Source organism: Drosophila biarmipes, chromosome 3L (assembly GCF_025231255.1).
Source record: "Drosophila biarmipes strain raj3 chromosome 3L, RU_DBia_V1.1, whole genome shotgun sequence".
NCBI lineage: Eukaryota > Metazoa > Arthropoda > Insecta > Diptera > Drosophilidae > Drosophila > Drosophila biarmipes.
Genome location: NC_066613.1, coordinates 1,117,036 through 1,135,670, shown reverse-complemented (window position 1 = coordinate 1,135,670; position 18,635 = coordinate 1,117,036). Strand labels below are relative to the sequence as shown.

The 18,635-nt window shown below is 40.9% G+C and overlaps 1 protein-coding gene across 8 annotated transcripts in view; it reads left to right on the top strand.

The window, feature by feature from the left end:
- LOC108022354 (dnaJ homolog subfamily C member 16) overlaps nt 1-18,635 on the top strand; it is a 274,183-nt gene that overhangs the window by 246,393 nt on the left and 9,155 nt on the right. For 6 of the 8 annotated variants that reach the window (XM_044092668.2, XM_044092667.2, XM_044092669.2 and 3 more), the window contains one exon: nt 7,177-7,483. The exons of the other annotated variants lie outside the window; for them this stretch is intronic. In XM_044092668.2, the coding sequence (XP_043948603.1) occupies nt 7,177-7,395 (219 nt within the window). In that variant the 3' untranslated portion in view covers nt 7,396-7,483. Of the gene's footprint in view, nt 1-7,176; nt 7,484-18,635 lie in introns of those variants that run through there. 8 annotated transcript variants of the gene reach the window in all.

Here is an 18,635-nt window from a genome sequence, read left to right as displayed (position 1 = left end):
ATTAAGTTATTTCATGATAAAAATTCGTGAGATTCTTCGCACGTCAAGAAAGCAAAAAGGACAACAAAAAAACATTAACAACGCTAACTAGTTGTAAACTTTTAAATATGTTGTTTTGACGTAATTAGAACAGTATTGATTTCCTTTGCACACTCTCCTTTTTTTCAGGCTTTACTATTTATTTATTGAATGTTCTCTTTTTGGATACTAATCTTACTAACAGTCATATGACTGATATTGTGCTAAAGGTGGCCCAAAAATTATTGCTGGCTTGGCAGGTCGTTGAGATGTAGACGGGATCGGGTGGAAACCCAAGTCAAGCCTCTGGCGAGGCAATTGGGGTTGACCGAAAGTTTTTCAATGTAGAACGCTTTTTGTTTGTCTATTTTATCTTTCAAGGTAAGAATGTCTAGGTCCATATAGAATATTCCATGGTTCACTAGTGATATTTTGCAAGATTTTCTATTGAATCCGCTGTATAATGCCAGCAAGCGTTCCCCCATAGCTGAGAGCCATATGTCCAGATGGGCTTGAAAGTGGAGTTGTAGAGCAAAGCTTTGTAGTCTAGACGCAGGGGTGAAAGAGCGTTAAAAACCCAATGGAAGCTGCTGGCTTTTGTTTTTAAGTGTACTTTCTTGCCGAAATACGTAACATCGTTGACTTAGGGAATCTGCGTATTATTTAATTATTGTGGAGGGCATGTTTGCCAGTTGAGAGTAAACGTTATGTGTTTACATTTTTGTTTAATTATTTTAATCCGCGAACCAGCTAGCCACCTCTCTACTACGAGGAGGTGGCTTGCCAGCTGTGTTCTGGCTCGGCATGGGCACCTTGAGCGACTTAAAATTGCGATGTTGTCAGCAAACGTGGATGTTGTTGGCTGCTCGTTCGTGGGAATATTCGGTGTGTATAGGAGGAACAGAGTGCGCTGCCTTGCGGGACTGTAGCTTTGATAATGTAGTCGCTGGCAGTAGTATTAATCCTGTAGTATTGATCCTACTCAAGAAGCTTGGGAGTCAGGTGAGTGTATTCTGATTTTGAGCATGAGGCCACCTAGCCAAACTCGATACATCGAGGAATATTGCGCTACAGTATTCCCGATGCTCAAAGGCTGTGTGCATTTCTGATGTTATTTTCTTAACTTGTTAGATTGTTCCATGGTTTTGACGAAAGCCAAATTGATGAGCAAGGATAACACTGTGTGCTCCTAGATATGGTATTGTGCGAGTTAGAAGCACTGAGAAGGCAACAACTCAGACAGACACGGTCATCACCGCCAGGTGCCTTTTTCGGTTTCAGTTCCCCAATGACTTTCGCGATCTCCTTTGGCTGAAACAATGGTGGTAGAAAAATAGATTGTATTTGGACAAATAAACCAGTGGCATGGTTCGACTCGGAAACGTTTCTAAGATGTAGAGCTAAAGTTTCGGCTCTATCTTCGTCCCTGTAGAACCAGCTGAATTTCTTATAAGGAGTGACTGTTTCGATTGGAGAGCTGAAATTTGGGTGAGCACTACAAAGAGGATGTTTTGTAGAGGTTGACGAAAGCTGCATTTTCTGTTTCTTGCTTTAGACCTCGATTTAGTGTGCGAGTGGCTTCCTTAAGACGTTGTTTTGATGACGGCGATCTGTTGGTTTGCCAGGAACCTCGCAGGCGCCTCTTTTCTAGGACTAGCCGTTGAATTTGCAGATTGGTTTTGAAGTGGTTGGTTTGCACCTCCCTGCTTTAGGGTGTTGAGATAGTAGCTGTCTTTACGAATACTTCTTCAAGAACTTAGACTTAGCAGTCGATGTCCGCTTCGATGTTGAAGTGAGGAATTAATTTGAAGTGTGATCTTACACCCTGTGGGTGATATGTAGTTTTTGTGCTTTGAAGAAGAGTTATTAGCACTGGCGAATGGTCCAACGACAGGTCCAAAATCCCTTTGACGCTTATTCTATAAGGTCTTTGACGCAAATTCTATAAGGTCTGGGGCTGCCAGAGAAAACATAAACTAATTTGTTGTTCGGTTTTATGATTGCATTGTATAATTGTGGGACCGAGCTGTGATTAGGTTTTTGAAATATCGTACACGTAATCCCACTGGTTTTAATAATATTTACTATAGTTTTATTGTGAGGTTCTTAGTATTATAATTAGGTTTTGTTAGATGGATTAATCTGTGTCTTAGTTTTTCTGCGTTTTATCACGTCTTTTGTACTTGCGTCGTTTTCAAATTCTTGATTCCCTCTCCTCCTCAATTTTGGCAGGCTTGCCAGTCGTTAGTTTTGCCCAATCTCTCTTTCTAGATCAGCTGATCAGGGTTGCCACACCATTCCCACAAATCGGCCATCCTACACGTCTGCCTTTTGTCTCGAATGCCTCGAATCGTCGTCATAAGGCATCCACGGCTTGAGATACTCAGCGCAAGTGCTCGTCTGCCTTGGGCCTTCGCTGAATACTGGAGTGTTTAGCTACGTCGTAGGTGTCATTTGATTTCACCCTTATAATGCGGTATGGACCAAGATACTTCGGCTTTAGCTTTAGTCCTGGACCAAGCTGTGTTCTCTTAATAGTAACTAAGTCGCCGACTTTGTACGTAGACGCTGGTCTTCGTCGTAAGTTGTATCTTTTTTTAATTTTTTTCCTGAATTTTCAAAATGTGTTGCTTCTCTTGCTTTCGAAGTTCATCTCTATCCTCGTTAAATAAATGAATTATTTCTTCATCTAACATTTGCTGGAAACGTATGTCGGCTTTGAGACGCATCTTGGTTCCCGTAAGTAACTCACCACGTTGACACGTGGAAAGCCCGTTGTGATGAGATGATGCTTGATGCCTTAGGTGTTGCAGTACAGTTAAAATTCCTCCGACGTGAAAGTAGATCATTTGTCAGACTAGAATTGCCAAAGATTTTGCTTTGCTCATGAAGTCTCGATAAAGCATCTTTGGTGGAGGTCGTCTTGGTCGGATAGAGCCAGCAAAATTTGGTGAATCTATCGATTACTGGAAGTATGTGCTTATACTGCTTGTGAGTCGACTCCAAAGGGCCAAGGAAACCGATGTGATACGTCTGCAGCGGTTTTTCGTCCTTGCTAAGGGGATGAAGTTCGCCCTCTTGCTTTCCCTGCTTACGGTTGCTGACAATGCATGGTAAACAGCAGCTTATACACTTGTGAATCTTCTCTTCCAGCTTCGGTATGTAGAACTCCTTGCCAATGATACACTTTACACTTCTTGACAGAGAAGTGACCGTGTTCGTGTGCTTGCTTGATAATTTCTTGTTGCATACCCGAAGGAACAACAATGAGTTTATAGTCGTCAACCACTTTGTGCAAGAGTCCCAATTTCAAGAAGTAATGATTATGTGTCGTCTTTTCTGCTAGAATGTCTATGATAGCTTTAAGCTGGTCGTCTTGAGCCTGGATGTTCTTGACTCCGCTATGTAATGACGTCTCTGTTATCATCATCATTTGTGCACGACTTAGGACATCTGCGTAACAAATTCGTGTGCCAGCTCGGTGTTCAACGACGTATTCGGACCCTTGTAATTGAAGAATCCAGCGAGCTTTTCGCGTGCATAAGTCCTTTTTTTCAATGGTCTTGGCTAGAGCATTACAGTCTGTTATGAGTCTAAATCGCAAACCCAGTAAGTAGACCCTGAACTTTTTGAAGGCTTCCACAACAGCTAAGATTTCGAGCTCGTAGCTGGTGAACTTCCTTTCAGCATCTGTCTTCTTTTTGCTCATATAATATACAGAATGCCACTGGTTATCGTCCGTACTTTTTTTGCAGCAAAACTGCGCCGAACCCATCGATAGAGGCGTCTATATGGAGTCCAGCCTCGTGCTGCTGATGGAAATTTTTGTTTTTGCGTAACGAGAACCTTTAACTTGTTAAACGCATCTAGCCGTTGGATACCGAAATGAAATTTCGCATCTTGTTTCGACATTCGATTTAGCATCGTTTGTGAAAGGCTGTGTTTATTTTTGTGCTCCGAGTTTTTGTCTTTTTCAGTGATTTTGTGCGAGTGTTCTGTGTGTATTTATTTACAAAGATTAGCCTAACAATTGCGCTAGTAATAGATCTCCCAGTACAACTGCTCCGCAATCTTCAGTGTCAATTTTAAAAATCGAACTGCGGCTCGACCACAAGAAACTTCGTTACAAATTGTTCACCGTCAATTGTAATTTCATGTTCAAACGGACCCAATTGTTTGATCTTGTTTTGATTTGATTTACCGAAACCGATGAGATAAACGTTGCACTCACTTAACTTTGGTGTGCAGACTCTGCCGAATGCAGAGTTATTAGAAATAAACGTTCGACTTTTAATGTTCGATTTCGAGATTACAAAATAGAGATATTCATGTAAATATGTATGTTCGATTTCGAGATTACAAAAGGGAGATATGTATGTATGAGCTGCATGAATAAAAGAGCGTAAGGCGAATTCAAAATATAAACATATGGTTACAGTGTGGGATAATTAAGTAGAACGAGTTGGCAAAGAATTCAAATTATTAAGCAAAGTTCAAACAAGCTTAAACAAAGTTCTTTATAAAAATAATAATAATTAGATCAGAATTAATATTGACTTATGATGTCATCGAACATTTGACTTTCTTAGATTTTTAAATGTGGGATCGGTAACCAAATTGTACTTGCTTCCGGTGTCGATTATAGCGGTGCATTTTACATTATTGGCCTCTACAGGAATGAACATAAACGCGAGAGCAGTTGACACCTTACACATGTTGGTTGATTCCATTTTGTCACTCAAACTCTTTGCTGGGCATTCTTTTGCGATATGTCCGAAATTATTACACTGAAAACATTTTCGTCCCTTGTTTTTGTTTTCGCAATTCGCAGATGTGTGACCTTTTGCGCCGGAATTATAATACTTTAGGTCTCTGCTTTTGTTTCTGTTGGGTACTGCTTGTTTTTTGAATTCACTTTTTGCCTCACTTTTGTTCGCCTTTGGAAACGTGAATTGACTTTTACTCTCACTTTTTGATTTTCTGTGGATTACTTCATAGCACTTCAGTTAGTCCTTAAACTCGCTCAGACTTTTTGCGTTGTAGAGCACTAGCTTATTTGCACACGAATCGTCAATTCCGTCGATTAGGTATTGGATTTAAGCAAATTGTCTTTTATCAGGACAACACCACGGTGACACGCCCTAAGCTTCGGGAGCTTGGATGGTATTTTGTTTTGCATCCAAAGATCCAAGCTATTACCACCTGTTTCTGTCCATGCCGAACCCGCTTGGTAGTCTCACCACAAGATATTGAAAATTGGGTCTTCGTTTTGAATTGGGTTAATCAATATATTTTTCAACCTTATTACCCTTTTTACGTGATTTGTTATACTTAAATGCTAAGATAAACGATTTTAAAATAATATTATATTTTTTTAATTTCAGAGAGTACTAAAAATAACAAAAATACTTTTGAATACAAAGGAGGATCCTGAGGTCGGGACGTTTTTAGAAGGAGGATACTCTGAAGAATCTGACACAGATTCAAATAAGATAATTTACTAAATAGTCTGGACTATTGTCTTTCGAATTTACCCCTTGAAGCTATTCTTGCAGACCTTAACTTTTTTTAATTTTTCATTCCGCCATCAAATTGTCTCGGCCAGTCAGGCTTGCTTTAGTCTATCCCAACTCGTTAGTTCGCGCTCACTATTGGCAAACATTTTGACAAGGCCTTGCAGCGATCGCTTGGCAAAGATGAACTTGTGTAGTTTGTTCCAGAACATAATTGCCGCCATGTCCTCAAATTCCTTTACCCACACTTCGACTGACGAATTGTCTTCGCCACTGAACGCGCGTACTGAGTACTCTATGTCACGAAAGTTTAAAACGAACCTCGAACTATTTTATGCGGATCGCGAAAATTTTCGCACCCTTCCGAGCTTTAAGTTTAGTGGAGTTAAACTGTTCTGATATTGCGTTTTCTCGATATTTCTTGGACTTTCTTTTTCATTTTTACTCTTGGCTTTTCATGGTTGAGCCCCCAAATTATGTGGGACCGGGATTTTGTTAAATGGATTAATCTGCGTCTTAGTTTTTTGTCTGCGTTTTTTCACATCTTTTGTACCCGCGTCGTTTTCGCACGGGTTCTCCTCGTCGTTGCAAATTCTTGATTCCCTCTCCTCCTCAATTTTGGCAGGCTTGCCGCGTCGTTAGTTTTACCCAATTAGACCACCTGCAGGCCCTTGCTGCATTTTAGTTGGTACATGTAGTAGCTTTCCCTAGCTTCCTCCGGGTATTTGGATACAGCTCGGAAATGTTCTTCAGGATTGGTCTGCAGCTTGGTTTCATGGATATTCCCTTTTGCGACCGAAACAACATAAAAGTTTCCGTCCCTGGTCAGCGCAACAACTTTGTTGACCAGGGCGTTCGAGATTTTATCCATATTGTATTGTAAATAAAAATGATTGGTTTTCTGTTTGTGTGTTTGTATAAATACCTATTTGATCACATTGTGGATGTACTCGTATTGAGTAGCTTAAGAAATAAAACTTTTGTTCTACGACTATTAGAAAAGTTAGTTCGTTTATTAGGAACACCAAAACAAAGTATAATTACTTTTTGAAAAGGTAATTTAATATTATAGACAAACATAAGAGATTTAATGTTAAGCAAATAAACGAATATTTTAAACCACTTTCTTTTTTTTTTCTCAAAATTTGTTCGAACGATATACTTTTGAATTTTAAACTTGACCCCTTGATATTCTTCAACTTTTAATATACTTGTATAACTTATTCGTCAGAAAAATTACGGTTTTAAAGATAGTGGGCGATAAAAAATGCAACCCATTCCAGTTCAGTATGAAAAACATTTAAGGTATATTTAATTTATATGCCAAAAACCAGCAACATCAATTTTTTTATATGTTTTGCCCAAATTGTCTTTTATCAGGACAACACCACGGTGACACGCCCTAAGCTTCGGGAGCTTGGATGGTATTTTGTGTTGCATCCAAAGATCCAAGCTATTTCCACCTGTTCCTGTCCATGCCGAACCCGCTTGGTAGTCTCACCACAAGATAGTGAAAATTGAGTCTTCGTTTTGAATTGGGTTAATCAATATATTTTTCAACCTTATTACCCTTTTTACGTGATTTGTTATACTTAAATGCTAAGATAAACGATTTTAAAATAATATTATATTTTTTTAATTTCAGAGAATACTAAAAATAACAAAAATACTTTTGAATACAAAGGAGGATCCTGAGGTCGGGACGTTTTTAGAAGGAGGATACTCTGAAGAATCTGACACAGATTCAAATATTCTTTTAGAAGATAATTTACTAAATGGTCTGGACTATTGGCTTGAAAAATTGTTTGATGGAAGAACACAAAAATACTATATAAATTATTGGCCAGACTTTACTACAAAGTAATACTGCTAAGAGTACCTATGTAAACTATGTGTTTATAAAAAAAACATTTAAAGTCAAATAAAAATCAGTCGCTTAATTTGTACATGAACTACAGTCATGCACTTCGTAATCACTCTGATAGAATTCCAATTCAGGAGCTGTATAAAGTAAAATATCCTGAAGCGCTTTATTATATCCTTGCAGTTTTAAAACTATCGGGCTGAAACTTTCCCTAAAGTCTTCTTTCTATTGCAGGTAGTTTCTAAGTCGGAACCAGCCTTATCGGACAACTATGTCTTAAAGCTTCCAAAGGAAGTATCGGGGAAATATTTAAACAAAAATTATATTTTCGGTGTTTTTTAACATATAACCTTCTAAGTTGGAAAAAAACATTTTTTATTTAGTTCTAAATATTGCAATAAATTTGATCAAAATTGGATGACTATATCATATAGCTGTCACAGGAACAGTTGGGAAATTAGTGGGCAAATAACATGAAAAAATTATTTACTAAAGTTGATTATTTCTTATAACTGCAAGGGTATACAAACGGTTTTCCGAAGTAACTATGTTACTATGTTTAGTTTCTTTCTTGCTTAGTGCTTTGGCGCTTATACCTACAGAAAACTATTATAATCGCATTAAGAATAGTACGATAATGAGTTATATGTCACAGTACTTGCCAGCAAACACACCTTTTTGCCAAAAATACGAAATCAGTCGATACAGCAAATTTACCTGTTGTTTTTTTCTTTAAGCATGTTCCGTGTCTAATAAGTCTACTCTAAAAAAAGATTTGTCAAAAAAAATCCTGACACAGGGTAAAGAAGAGTATACGTGCCTCAGATTGTTAGCGGATCATTTTTAATGCACGGGCATGATAATGAATGGTTCTTAAAACGTTTTAAATACAACTTTTTTATTAAAGATGTTCTGAAAATGTATAGGGTACTCTGTGCTCCCATAGTACCGCCGATGGTTTCGGCCTTGTCAGCTTTGCAGTGAACTTCGTAATAATTTGTAAAGATGAATACACAAGAAAAAAAAAATTTAAAAAACGAGGAGGAACATATTTATACTTTACTCTGTTTCAAATATCTCATTTTTAGCGCTATGGTCGCTCTGGGAAGCCTGCTGAGAATAACTTGCGCTGAGCATGACGCTTAAGATTTTTTAAGTATAAGACCGACAGGTGCACAGAAAAATTACATCTTCTGACTATTTATCCTCATCAGAATATAGATATCTATATATATAAAAGAAAGTCGTGTTAGTTACACCACTTATAACTCAAGAACGGCAGAACAGATTTGGCTGAAAATTGGTAGGGAGGTAGCTTAGAGCCAGGAGACGGACATAGGATACTTTTTATCCCGTTCGACAGCGTTCCTCCGTGACTTGACATGAAACGTCAGTCACTATAAAACGTGGTATAACAAAAAAGAATCAGACTTGGAATAACAAAACGCAAATGACAGCTATGTAATTGACGTAAAATGACAGCTATGTAATGACGTATGGATGACAATTTGATATTTGTAAGAAATCAATATTAAAACTATTTCGATTAAATAAATAATTAACAAGTGGATTGAAATGAAGTGAAGTTTAATTAATAATGCAGTGACCAAGGCGATCGAATCTTTCCCGACAAAGCAGTAATACAAGAAGAATACAAAATACTGCAAATGAAAGGACTGAAGAAGAACAAGAAATTGCACGTGAACAGCGCCGCAATAGTATGGCTCGACTTCGTGCTTCTCAATCACGAGAGCAAAGTGAAGCAGCCCGTGAAACAGCTCGGTTGGCAATGAAGAATCGTCGAGCGAACAACAGAAGTCAACAAATAGATAATTTGCGAAGCAGAAAAAGATATTTAGCTGATTTAAATCGAGCTGCGTTTCGATACGATTGCAGCAATGATTACAGCTTGCATCCTACCGTTTGCATTGGGCAAATGGACGTTGTTTGCGAGTATTGTGCATTAAAGTTTTTCGGAGAAACGCCTGGACTATGCTGCGTTAATGGTAAAGTGAAATTGCCAGTGTTGACTCCGCCACATGAGCCATTGTATTCATTGCTTTGCGGCGAAACACAAGAATCACGCCACTTTCTTGCAAATACTCGAAAATACAATAGTTGTTTCCAAATGACGTCATTTGGGGCAGAACAAAGTTCGCCGGGTCAGCTAGTATAGAATATAAATAAAATATATTGAAACTACTCCGCTGCTCCACCGCTCTACTGCAGTGGAGTTCCTTTGATTTCTCACGTGGTGAAAGAGGGGTGTCTTTGACCAACTTTATTCTGCTCTCGTCCTTCACCAACTTTGCTCTCGGCGCTCTTATTCCATTGGGATACAGACTTAAATTGCATGTGTCTTTTAAATCAAAGCTATGACCGGTGATCAACTGCTCATAGCCGGGAGTTGCTGATCTTGCACTTTGTGCATAATTATCCACACCGTGAACTAACCGACTGAAGGCCCCTCCCCTAAGAGCGGCCGACTCGGCCTAAGGCTGGACTTGTATATATATATGGACGTTGATGCACTTCGAACAGTACAAACAAGTGGCCCAACGACACCAAGCACGTGCTTGTTACGCAGGACCCTTTTATCAATTTGGGCAAAAAATGCGAGTTCGCGAGTAAGATACATACATAAAACAAATAGAGACGGGACACAAATGAAAATAAAAGACACAACTAAGAATTAAGCAATTGAGTTAAAATGTTAGTTTTTAATACCGGGATAGAAATGCAAATTAAATGATAAAGTTTATTATAGTTATTACATAGAACGCGAAAGTGCTCGTGCAGACAACAATTTGATGTACATCGTGGCAAATTTAGAGGATAATAATTTCGTATTAGTCTAACGGGAACGTTAAATGTTAGGTGGTTTAAAAGATCTGCAGAATCAATGTCACTTCTTATAAGATTTTGTATAAAAATAGTACCAAGAATTGTTCTACGATTTACTTGTGTAGGTAAATTAAGCAATTGTTATCTACTCTCAATACGGTCGATGTGCACTTGATATTGTGGATTCCAAACCGACGAACAATATTCCAAAATAGGACGGACAAGGGAGATAAATAATAATTTGGTCGTATAAGGGTCTCAAATTCTTTTGGCTTTATAAACCCAAGAACACTAATGGCTTTGTTAACAGTGGACATAATGTGGCAGTCAAATTGAAGTTTAGTGTCAAGAAGAACACCTAAATCGTTAACTGAATATATACGGTCAAGTGGCGTATTTTTAAGAAAGTAATTGATAAACGTAGGAGTACCCCTATAAAAAGTCATAACGTTGCATTTAAGGCAGTTCAAATTTAAAAGGTTGTACTCACACCATCCATGAAAACAATCAATATCCGACTGTAAGTTAAATCCCGAAGCTATATCATTATATGATAACCAAAGCCTAACATCATCAGCATACATTAGTACACGAGAATGTGTTATGACTGAGGGAAGATCGTTAATAAACAAAGTAAACAGCAAAGGACCCAAATGACTACCCTGAGGCACTCCAGATGTCACGTAGATCAATTTTGAAACAGCATTCTTAAATATAACCCTCTGAGTCCTACCATTCAAGTAACATGAAATCCAAGATGATAATTCAAGAAGCTTGGTGGTGGTCGATCTTCGCTTAACAAAACCATGCTGACACAGTGATACAAGCGAGGAGCATAAATGTTCCAAATGAGAAGTGATAATACGTTTAAGTGCTTTAGGAATTAAGCACACATCTAGGAAGTTAATCTGGACCGGGAGAACAAGTTGGCGTTGTTGTTGCTAAATCTCTTACGAAAGTAGTTTGAATTTGACCAAGCTGTCGAACTATAAGTATTTGGGAAAAACTCAGCAAATAAATCAGCAATTTCAGAATCCGTCGATGCCTCCATTGATTTTAGACGTACCGATGAAGGTAATGCCGATGCCTTACGCTTGGCATTAACAAAATTGTAAAACTGTTTCGGATCCTTTGAAAATTCAAATTTACATCGACTTAGATACATAGAGTAGCAATGACTGTTGAGAACATTAAAATCTGTTCGAGCCACAACATATTTCAAAAAAATCTGCAGGTCTACCCGACTTTTTATACTTTTTGTAAGTGTTTGATTTAAGGTTTTTAAGTTTTTGAAGCGCATTGGTAAAACAAGGAGGCCTGTTTAGGTTTGAAGGAAACCTATAAGGAATGCAATCATTAAAGAAAGTATTAAGCACTATATAGAATAGTTCAGTGGCACTTTCAATAACTGTACAATTGTACAAGTCTGTCCAATTATAATGAGAAATCATATCGTTAAATTTATTATAGTCACATTTACGAAAACATCTCATTTTAGTTGGAGAAACTAAAGGAGAGAGGGTATCAGTGCAAAGGGAGGCAGAGGGGAGGCAAATTTTCAGTTCCATAGTTGGATGATATTCAGGATGAACAAGAGCGTCAATTCTACATATTGTGATTTCAGACGGGTCTGAAACAAACACAAGATCTTGTCTTCTTATGGAATTTTTTATAAAGCTTACTTGCTGTAACGATAATTCTAAAAGGCCATCCACAAAATCATGAGCGGATAACGGCATAGCGACAAATAAGTCAGTAGGAGGAGACCAAGAAATATCAGGTAGATTAAAGTCACCTAAAACAATCAAAAGGTCTCTGTTAGAAAGAAGGGATAAAACAGATTTTATTGCAGACAGATGGTGCTCATAAATTACTAGGTCAGAGCCAGGTGGAATATAAGAACATGTAACAAAAACAGATTGCAAAGAAACTTTTACAATTAGAAATTCAATTTCATTGGGTATATGAATGAGAATTCTTTTAGATTTTAGGCTAGAGGTAACGGCAGTCAGGACACCGCCCTGGTTTCAGCCAAGTTTCCGTAAAAACTAAAATATCTTCTGTAAATGCAGAGAAGTCAGCATAAAGCTTGGGTAGCTTCATATTTAATCCCCTAACATTTTGATACGCCAACATTAAACTTTTTAGTTTTTTGACACAGTAGAGGGCCTGTTATTTGTTTTCGGTTTATTTGGGACAAATTCTTTAATTACTAAACCATCATTAAGCCAAAAGCTTTCAGAAAGTAAAACAATAAAAATGTCAGGGGGAGCAAATATTTTAAAAGAAGATATCCTACGAGCATATGAAAATCGAAATTGCTCAACTGCAATATGTTCGGATGGGAATTTTTCACGTATAAATTCCAAAAATGTGGTGTCTGGAGTGAATCTAGAAACAAATAATTATTTCCTTTGTGGAACAACTGAAAGTTTCTTACGCCCCCAGCAGCAGTCTTAACCTCACTAGGCTGAGATCCAGGAGCGGTGCCTACTGTACCTATAGGAACGGTCGGCACCGATTTCTTTGACTTAGCCAGTACAGAAGCTTTTAGTCCGGAAACATGGACTACACTCGAGCTAGCTGTATCCATACGCACAGTTGGTTCGCTTAACCCTGTGTCGACAGGAACTGCTGCTACCAAGTTCGGATTTGGGTTGGATCCCATGGTGGTATTCACGGCGGTTAAGCGGCTTTTTTGCGTTTAGGCGACTCGGTTAATAATTTTGTATTATTAAACTAGGCACAGACGGTATGGAACCCCTCATTGAGTTGCCTAAAAGCACCCGAGATATTCAACAGGCTGTCTCAAGTCTGCTTCATAAAGCCACCATTTCCTTGCAGGAACCACATGACCACATAAGACCAGAGTTAAGATCAATGAAATCTTTAGCTCTGCCGGTGAATCCTGCACATTTGACGTGCATCATCGAATCGCAATAAGAGCGCGAGATCGTGAAAATTTATCAAAACGTAAGAGAGCACGAGAGAAAAAAAATATATTCTATCGACTGAGCGTGGCTTGTGCGACACTAACAACTTTCAGTACGAACAAATACAAAGTAAATCAAGCAAGAGAGAGAGAGAGTTGCAGAAAATAGCACCGAAAAAGTCTACTAGAAATTCAGCGGGTGCATAGAGAGCAGGCTACAGTTATAAAATAGAGCGAGGGAGATTGAGAGAGAATAAAAGAGTTTTAGCAAGTTTAGGAGCGTAAGTTACAAAAACAAAGATATGAGATTAAAAAAATCGAATAGAAATACTAAAATAACTATCAACACGTATCCGTTTACTGGGAGATCTATTTAGAATTACTAGCACAATTGTTAGGCTAATCTTTGTAAATACATACACACAGAACACTCGCACAAAATCACTGGAAAAGACAAAAACTCGGAGCACAAAAGTAAACACAGCTGTTCACAAGCGACGCTAAATCGAATATATCTTAAATTATTTATAATAGTTGAAGTGTGCAGGCCTTCAATTAATTGGATGAGGTGCCAGATGATGTAATGATCGTTTGTATACTCCTTGCTTGGTTTGTACTAGTTTCTTTTGTGACTCTGCCTAGCAGCCACTTCTGGAGCGGTAGATGGTTGGCCGTTTCCTTTGTACCCTTAACTCTTTTCTGCAGCACGCGATATAGTCACGGGGCCAGTCTCACCAAAACCGTTGTTTAATGGTTGATATAAACTGCCAGCGTTGTAGATGAGTTAATTCGTCGAACGGCTGAAGAAGCTGCCGACCCTCTCCGTCGTTGGCATTGCTGCTGCCAGCTAATAGCGAACGCGTATTAGGAACTTCTTCCATTTCAACCAGGACGGTCTGGACTTCGTCCTCCTTCAGCAAGGCGTTTGACGGCTTGCTTCCATAAGCCCTCAAAATGGGGCGACCGGGGTGGAATGAAGGCGCACTCAACAACTCAACTCTGACAATATCGAATATCGACTCGCAGCGTTGGACGTACCACATCGCGTCTCGATGCCGGGCCAGAAATACCTCTGAGGCGCCCAGATGTCCAGCCGTGGGCGCGTCGTGGCATTCTTGGAGGACTCGGACTCTATTTAAACTATGGTCCCACAGTTTCCACGGGAAGTAGTCCTCGTCATCAGCTCTGCGTCCCAAAGTCCGATAAAGTTGTCTATTTTCCATCATGTAGTCTGAGAACTCGGGGTATTCTCGTATTTTAACTTGCATATCTTGTCCAGAATGGAGACATCTGTTGCAAGAGTTCACAGGGTTGCCGAGATAACCCGTCCGCCACGCGATGGCTCTCTTCTGGCCCTCCATACCTTGCGAAAAAACTGCTCCTAGCCCCACGTCGCTAGCGTCAGATTGCAACACAAACGTCTTGTCGAAGTCGGCACATCCTACAACGGGGACCTCTTCTAGCGCGTTCTGTTGCTCGGACCCCATGCTCACTTCCAGCCGTTCTTCAACAGGGCAGTCATTGGTTGTACCACGGTTGCGAAGTTGGGAACGAACCGGCGATACCAAGATGCCAAGCCTTGCCCCTGTCGGAGATCCTTGGGACAGGTAGGGGACTTAAGGTTGGTAATGGCCGTCACTTTCTTCGGGTCGGTCTGAACTCCTTCGGCGCTAATCACATCGCCTAGGTAAACTAACCTGCTCCTGAAGAACGCGCACTTCTTTGCCTTCAGATTCGCCCTCCGTAGCCTACGGAAGACTTCGGCCAGGTTGGCCAAATGTTGTTCTTCCGGGGCCCCTTTAACGATGATATCGTCCAAATAGGCGAAGGTGAACGGCTCCATGTCCGCACCAATCACGATATCCAAGGCGCGCTGGAAGGTGCCGCTGGCTGAGTGAAGTCCAAAGGGCATGACCTTCCACTGGTATAGGCCTCTGCCCGGAACTTTGAAGGCCGTGAATTGACGGCTATCCTTGGCCATGGATATTTGCCAATAACCGTGCTTTAAGTCCAGCGTCGAAATGTATCGGGCTTGTCGTAGTTTTTCCAGGATGTGGTTGATCCTGGGGACGGGGTACGCGTCGGGCACTGAGTTAGCGTTCAATTGTCTATAGTCAACGCACATGCGCCATTCACCCGTCATCTTTTTCGGCGGTTTCTCGAACTACTGTCCCCTTGGGTGTTGAAAAGCGTGTTGAATTCCCGCTGGTCGGGTCTTAGGTCATCGTTTTAATTCATTGGTTCTCCACCCTCTGCCTTGTTGATTTCGTCCGGACGTAAGTTCTCCAAGGCCCTTCCCGGTTCGTCGTACCTCCTGATCTCGTCTCCTCCGTGGTCGTTCTTTCGTTCTCCTGATGGGGTCATCTAACGCATGATCCGGTTGTGCGCGGGGACCTCACTCTGCTCTGTATACATAGTGTCCTTATTGTCGGATTCCGGAGTTGTCGTACTCCTTCCTTCAAGTACTTCCGAGTTCGTATCCTCTGACTACATCCGATCGACTTTACTTAGCCGCAATTGGGGGTCTTCCGCCGACGGGCTCAACTTTACCATTAAGGTGGCTTCTCCGCACTGTATCTGCGTTCCCATTTCCGACAGGTAGTCCATACCTAATATTACGCGATTCAACATGGTTAGCATCACCAAGAATGGCATCCACGCTCGCGAGCCAGCTAACTCACTGCCAGGCTTGACCGATCAGATAACACTATTGTAGTGATGATCTCTTGCATCTCCTCAGGTCTTGCACCTGATCACTACCGTGCAGATCGGAGGCCGGTTGGTGGACGCCATTATGGAGACGGGAGCGTCGAGGAGCTTAGCGAGCGAGTGGTACGCTGGTGAGTAGTGATCAGGACGTTGCTTATTTCGGCATCTCGGCGACAACAATTGACAGTCAATATACTCCTTCGGCCACAGTCCCAATAACAGTTCAGGCGTGCATTAGTACAACCCCGTCTAAAGTGGCTGACTTCTCTGCACCTGCTATAAGCTTGCTGTATGTCGATGTTCGATAGGGGCTGACTGATCATTCGATAAGTTGCATCCCCTCCTCAAATGGGTGCCTCTGGGCTTCGAAAGGGGTTCGGCGTCCAACGAGGTTTGCTCCTATTCCGGCCTGTAGTCTCCATCCTAAGAATGCCTGCGCGACTCGACATCAGCTGTCACAGACTTTCGTATTCCGTCGCCATGCGGGTTAATTGTTCCAGCGTCTCAAACTCGTGGCGTCTTATATACAGACGATATTCTGGTGCCATATTTTCATAGATTCGATAGAGTTCTTCCTCCTTTTGGTATCCAGCTTGCTCCCTCTTGGTCCTTAACTCGACCAAGTACTCCTTAAATGTCTCATTCACTCCCTTGATATGGGCTCGGATCTCGTCCTCTAGTCGGTCGAAGTAATGTGGGGCAGGAAGAAACCTAAGAACTCGGCCTGAAACTCTGCCTACTCAGCTGTCTGTATGGCTCGTGCGGAACCATTGCGCTGCCCTACCTTCAAAAATCTGTGACTTGGCGGTTTGGCGATCAAGGTCAGCAGGTCTGACGATCCGTCGAATCGTAGATTCCATTTGTGCATCCGTTCGGCTAGCAACTGGCGGGGCGGGTGATAATGAGGGGAACTTCTGACTCGGACGGTTTCGACACGCCGTGGATTCCGAGGGATGGGACGATGAAATCTCCTGACGTGCCGGGATGGACTCCTCGATGGCTTGTCAGTCTTCCGGGAGAGGTGTAGCCGGCATAACATGGGACCAGAATCTGGCTATCTTGGGTCTTCTTTGCTTCCGGCATAAACTCTTTATCGCCTCCTTGTCGGTTCGAAGTTACAGCTCTCGAGCTATATATATTTGAGCGAGTCGTTTCCACACCGACTCTGGGAACGATCCTGTGTTCACGAGTGTAGCGAATACCTTCTATTTTTCTGCTACGGTGCCTTCGCCGCTAAACTCAAGTGCTAGAGCGGCTAATTCATCTTTGCGGCGGGTTTAAATGCATCATACTCCTACGCCTGTGTTTTCAATCGAATGGGCTTCTTCGTATTCGCCTTCGTACTCCTTCGTATTAGTCATGGTTTATTGCAGTGCGCGAATCTCCTTTCTTTTCCTTTGCGATATCGCTTCTCTATTTTTCCTTCTCTTTTTGCTTATATTGCAATATGCATATCAATCCGGCTTGTCGTTTTCTTTCATGTAAGTTCACTTAGTTTTATTCGTTGTGCTTAATTGTTCATGGGCTTCTCTCACGTATTTCTTTTTCCTTTTGTCCGCGTGCGCGACCGTGCGTCTCGAACTACCAGAGGAGAGACATCCTCCGGAAACCACCTCTCATCCTTTTGATCTATTCCTTGCCAGATCGGGTTGGTATTTCCTCTATTTCCTAGTATTTTTTCCTATGATCACCTATTGTGGACTTATACCCGAAAATCTTTCGCTTTCCAATTACTAAATCATAATCTTTCATTTTATGATTCTTACGTACTAATGAAAATATTGCAAACTTAGATAACTACTGCTTATATATATACAGTGGCGGTCTAGCCGACAGGCAGGATCGTCATACCGTTGTCGTGCAGTTTTATACGAGGAACCGAGACACAAAGGAAACGGTGTTGGCAAACGATTTTTACGATTTAATACTTGATCCGGGGTATAGAGCTGCGATTTTGTTTAATCTGCCATTCTTCTTTTAATTTCTCAGAACTTCCTTAGAGTTTGATCCAAATTGTTGACCTCAGTAGTTTCTAGAGTGGAGTATGAGAGCTTACAGCCTGAGACAGTAATTTGTAGGGTTGTACCTGAGTGATTGTGACGTATTTGTGCTTCCCTAAGCAAGTCGAAAAACAAGTCAGCGCCGATCAGAATACCGAAGCGTTTGGACTTGTAAAAGTAAGGCTCTGCTAGGCGATATCATTAGGAATCCAATCGGTTGCTTCTAAACAATACCCTTAGATCGACGGTAAAATCGAGAGATTTCAATCGCGACCCAATTGTCGTTTTGACTGCGAGGCTAGCTGAACACACGTAATTCCCAATGCCTCAGAAATTAGCCTCATACTGGTACCGTTTCAATTGCAGATTACTTACCAATTCATCCGTAATAAATTAAACTTTGACCCTAAGTATAGCAAAATCCTAGCGCACAGCTTGGCTCCTGACTGACTTTGAACCTCGACAAGGGCCGTTACAAGTAATACGTGATCTAATCTTTGCGGTAGAGGCTGACTAACCGAAGCACTTAGTGACTGTTGGGCTAATTAATTGTCTATAGGCGATATCAATTGATTGCTCGACGGTACTTGGGAGCTTGAGGTATGCCGATGCAGTGTGTGATGAGCCTTCGTATGTAGTCCTGGCTGCACAAAGGAAAGCCAACCACCTCATACAGACCCCTACGTATCGAAGCAGAAAGGTTGCTAGGTGGCCTAAATGGGTACTGCATCGTCTGTACCCTGGATGTCAAGAAT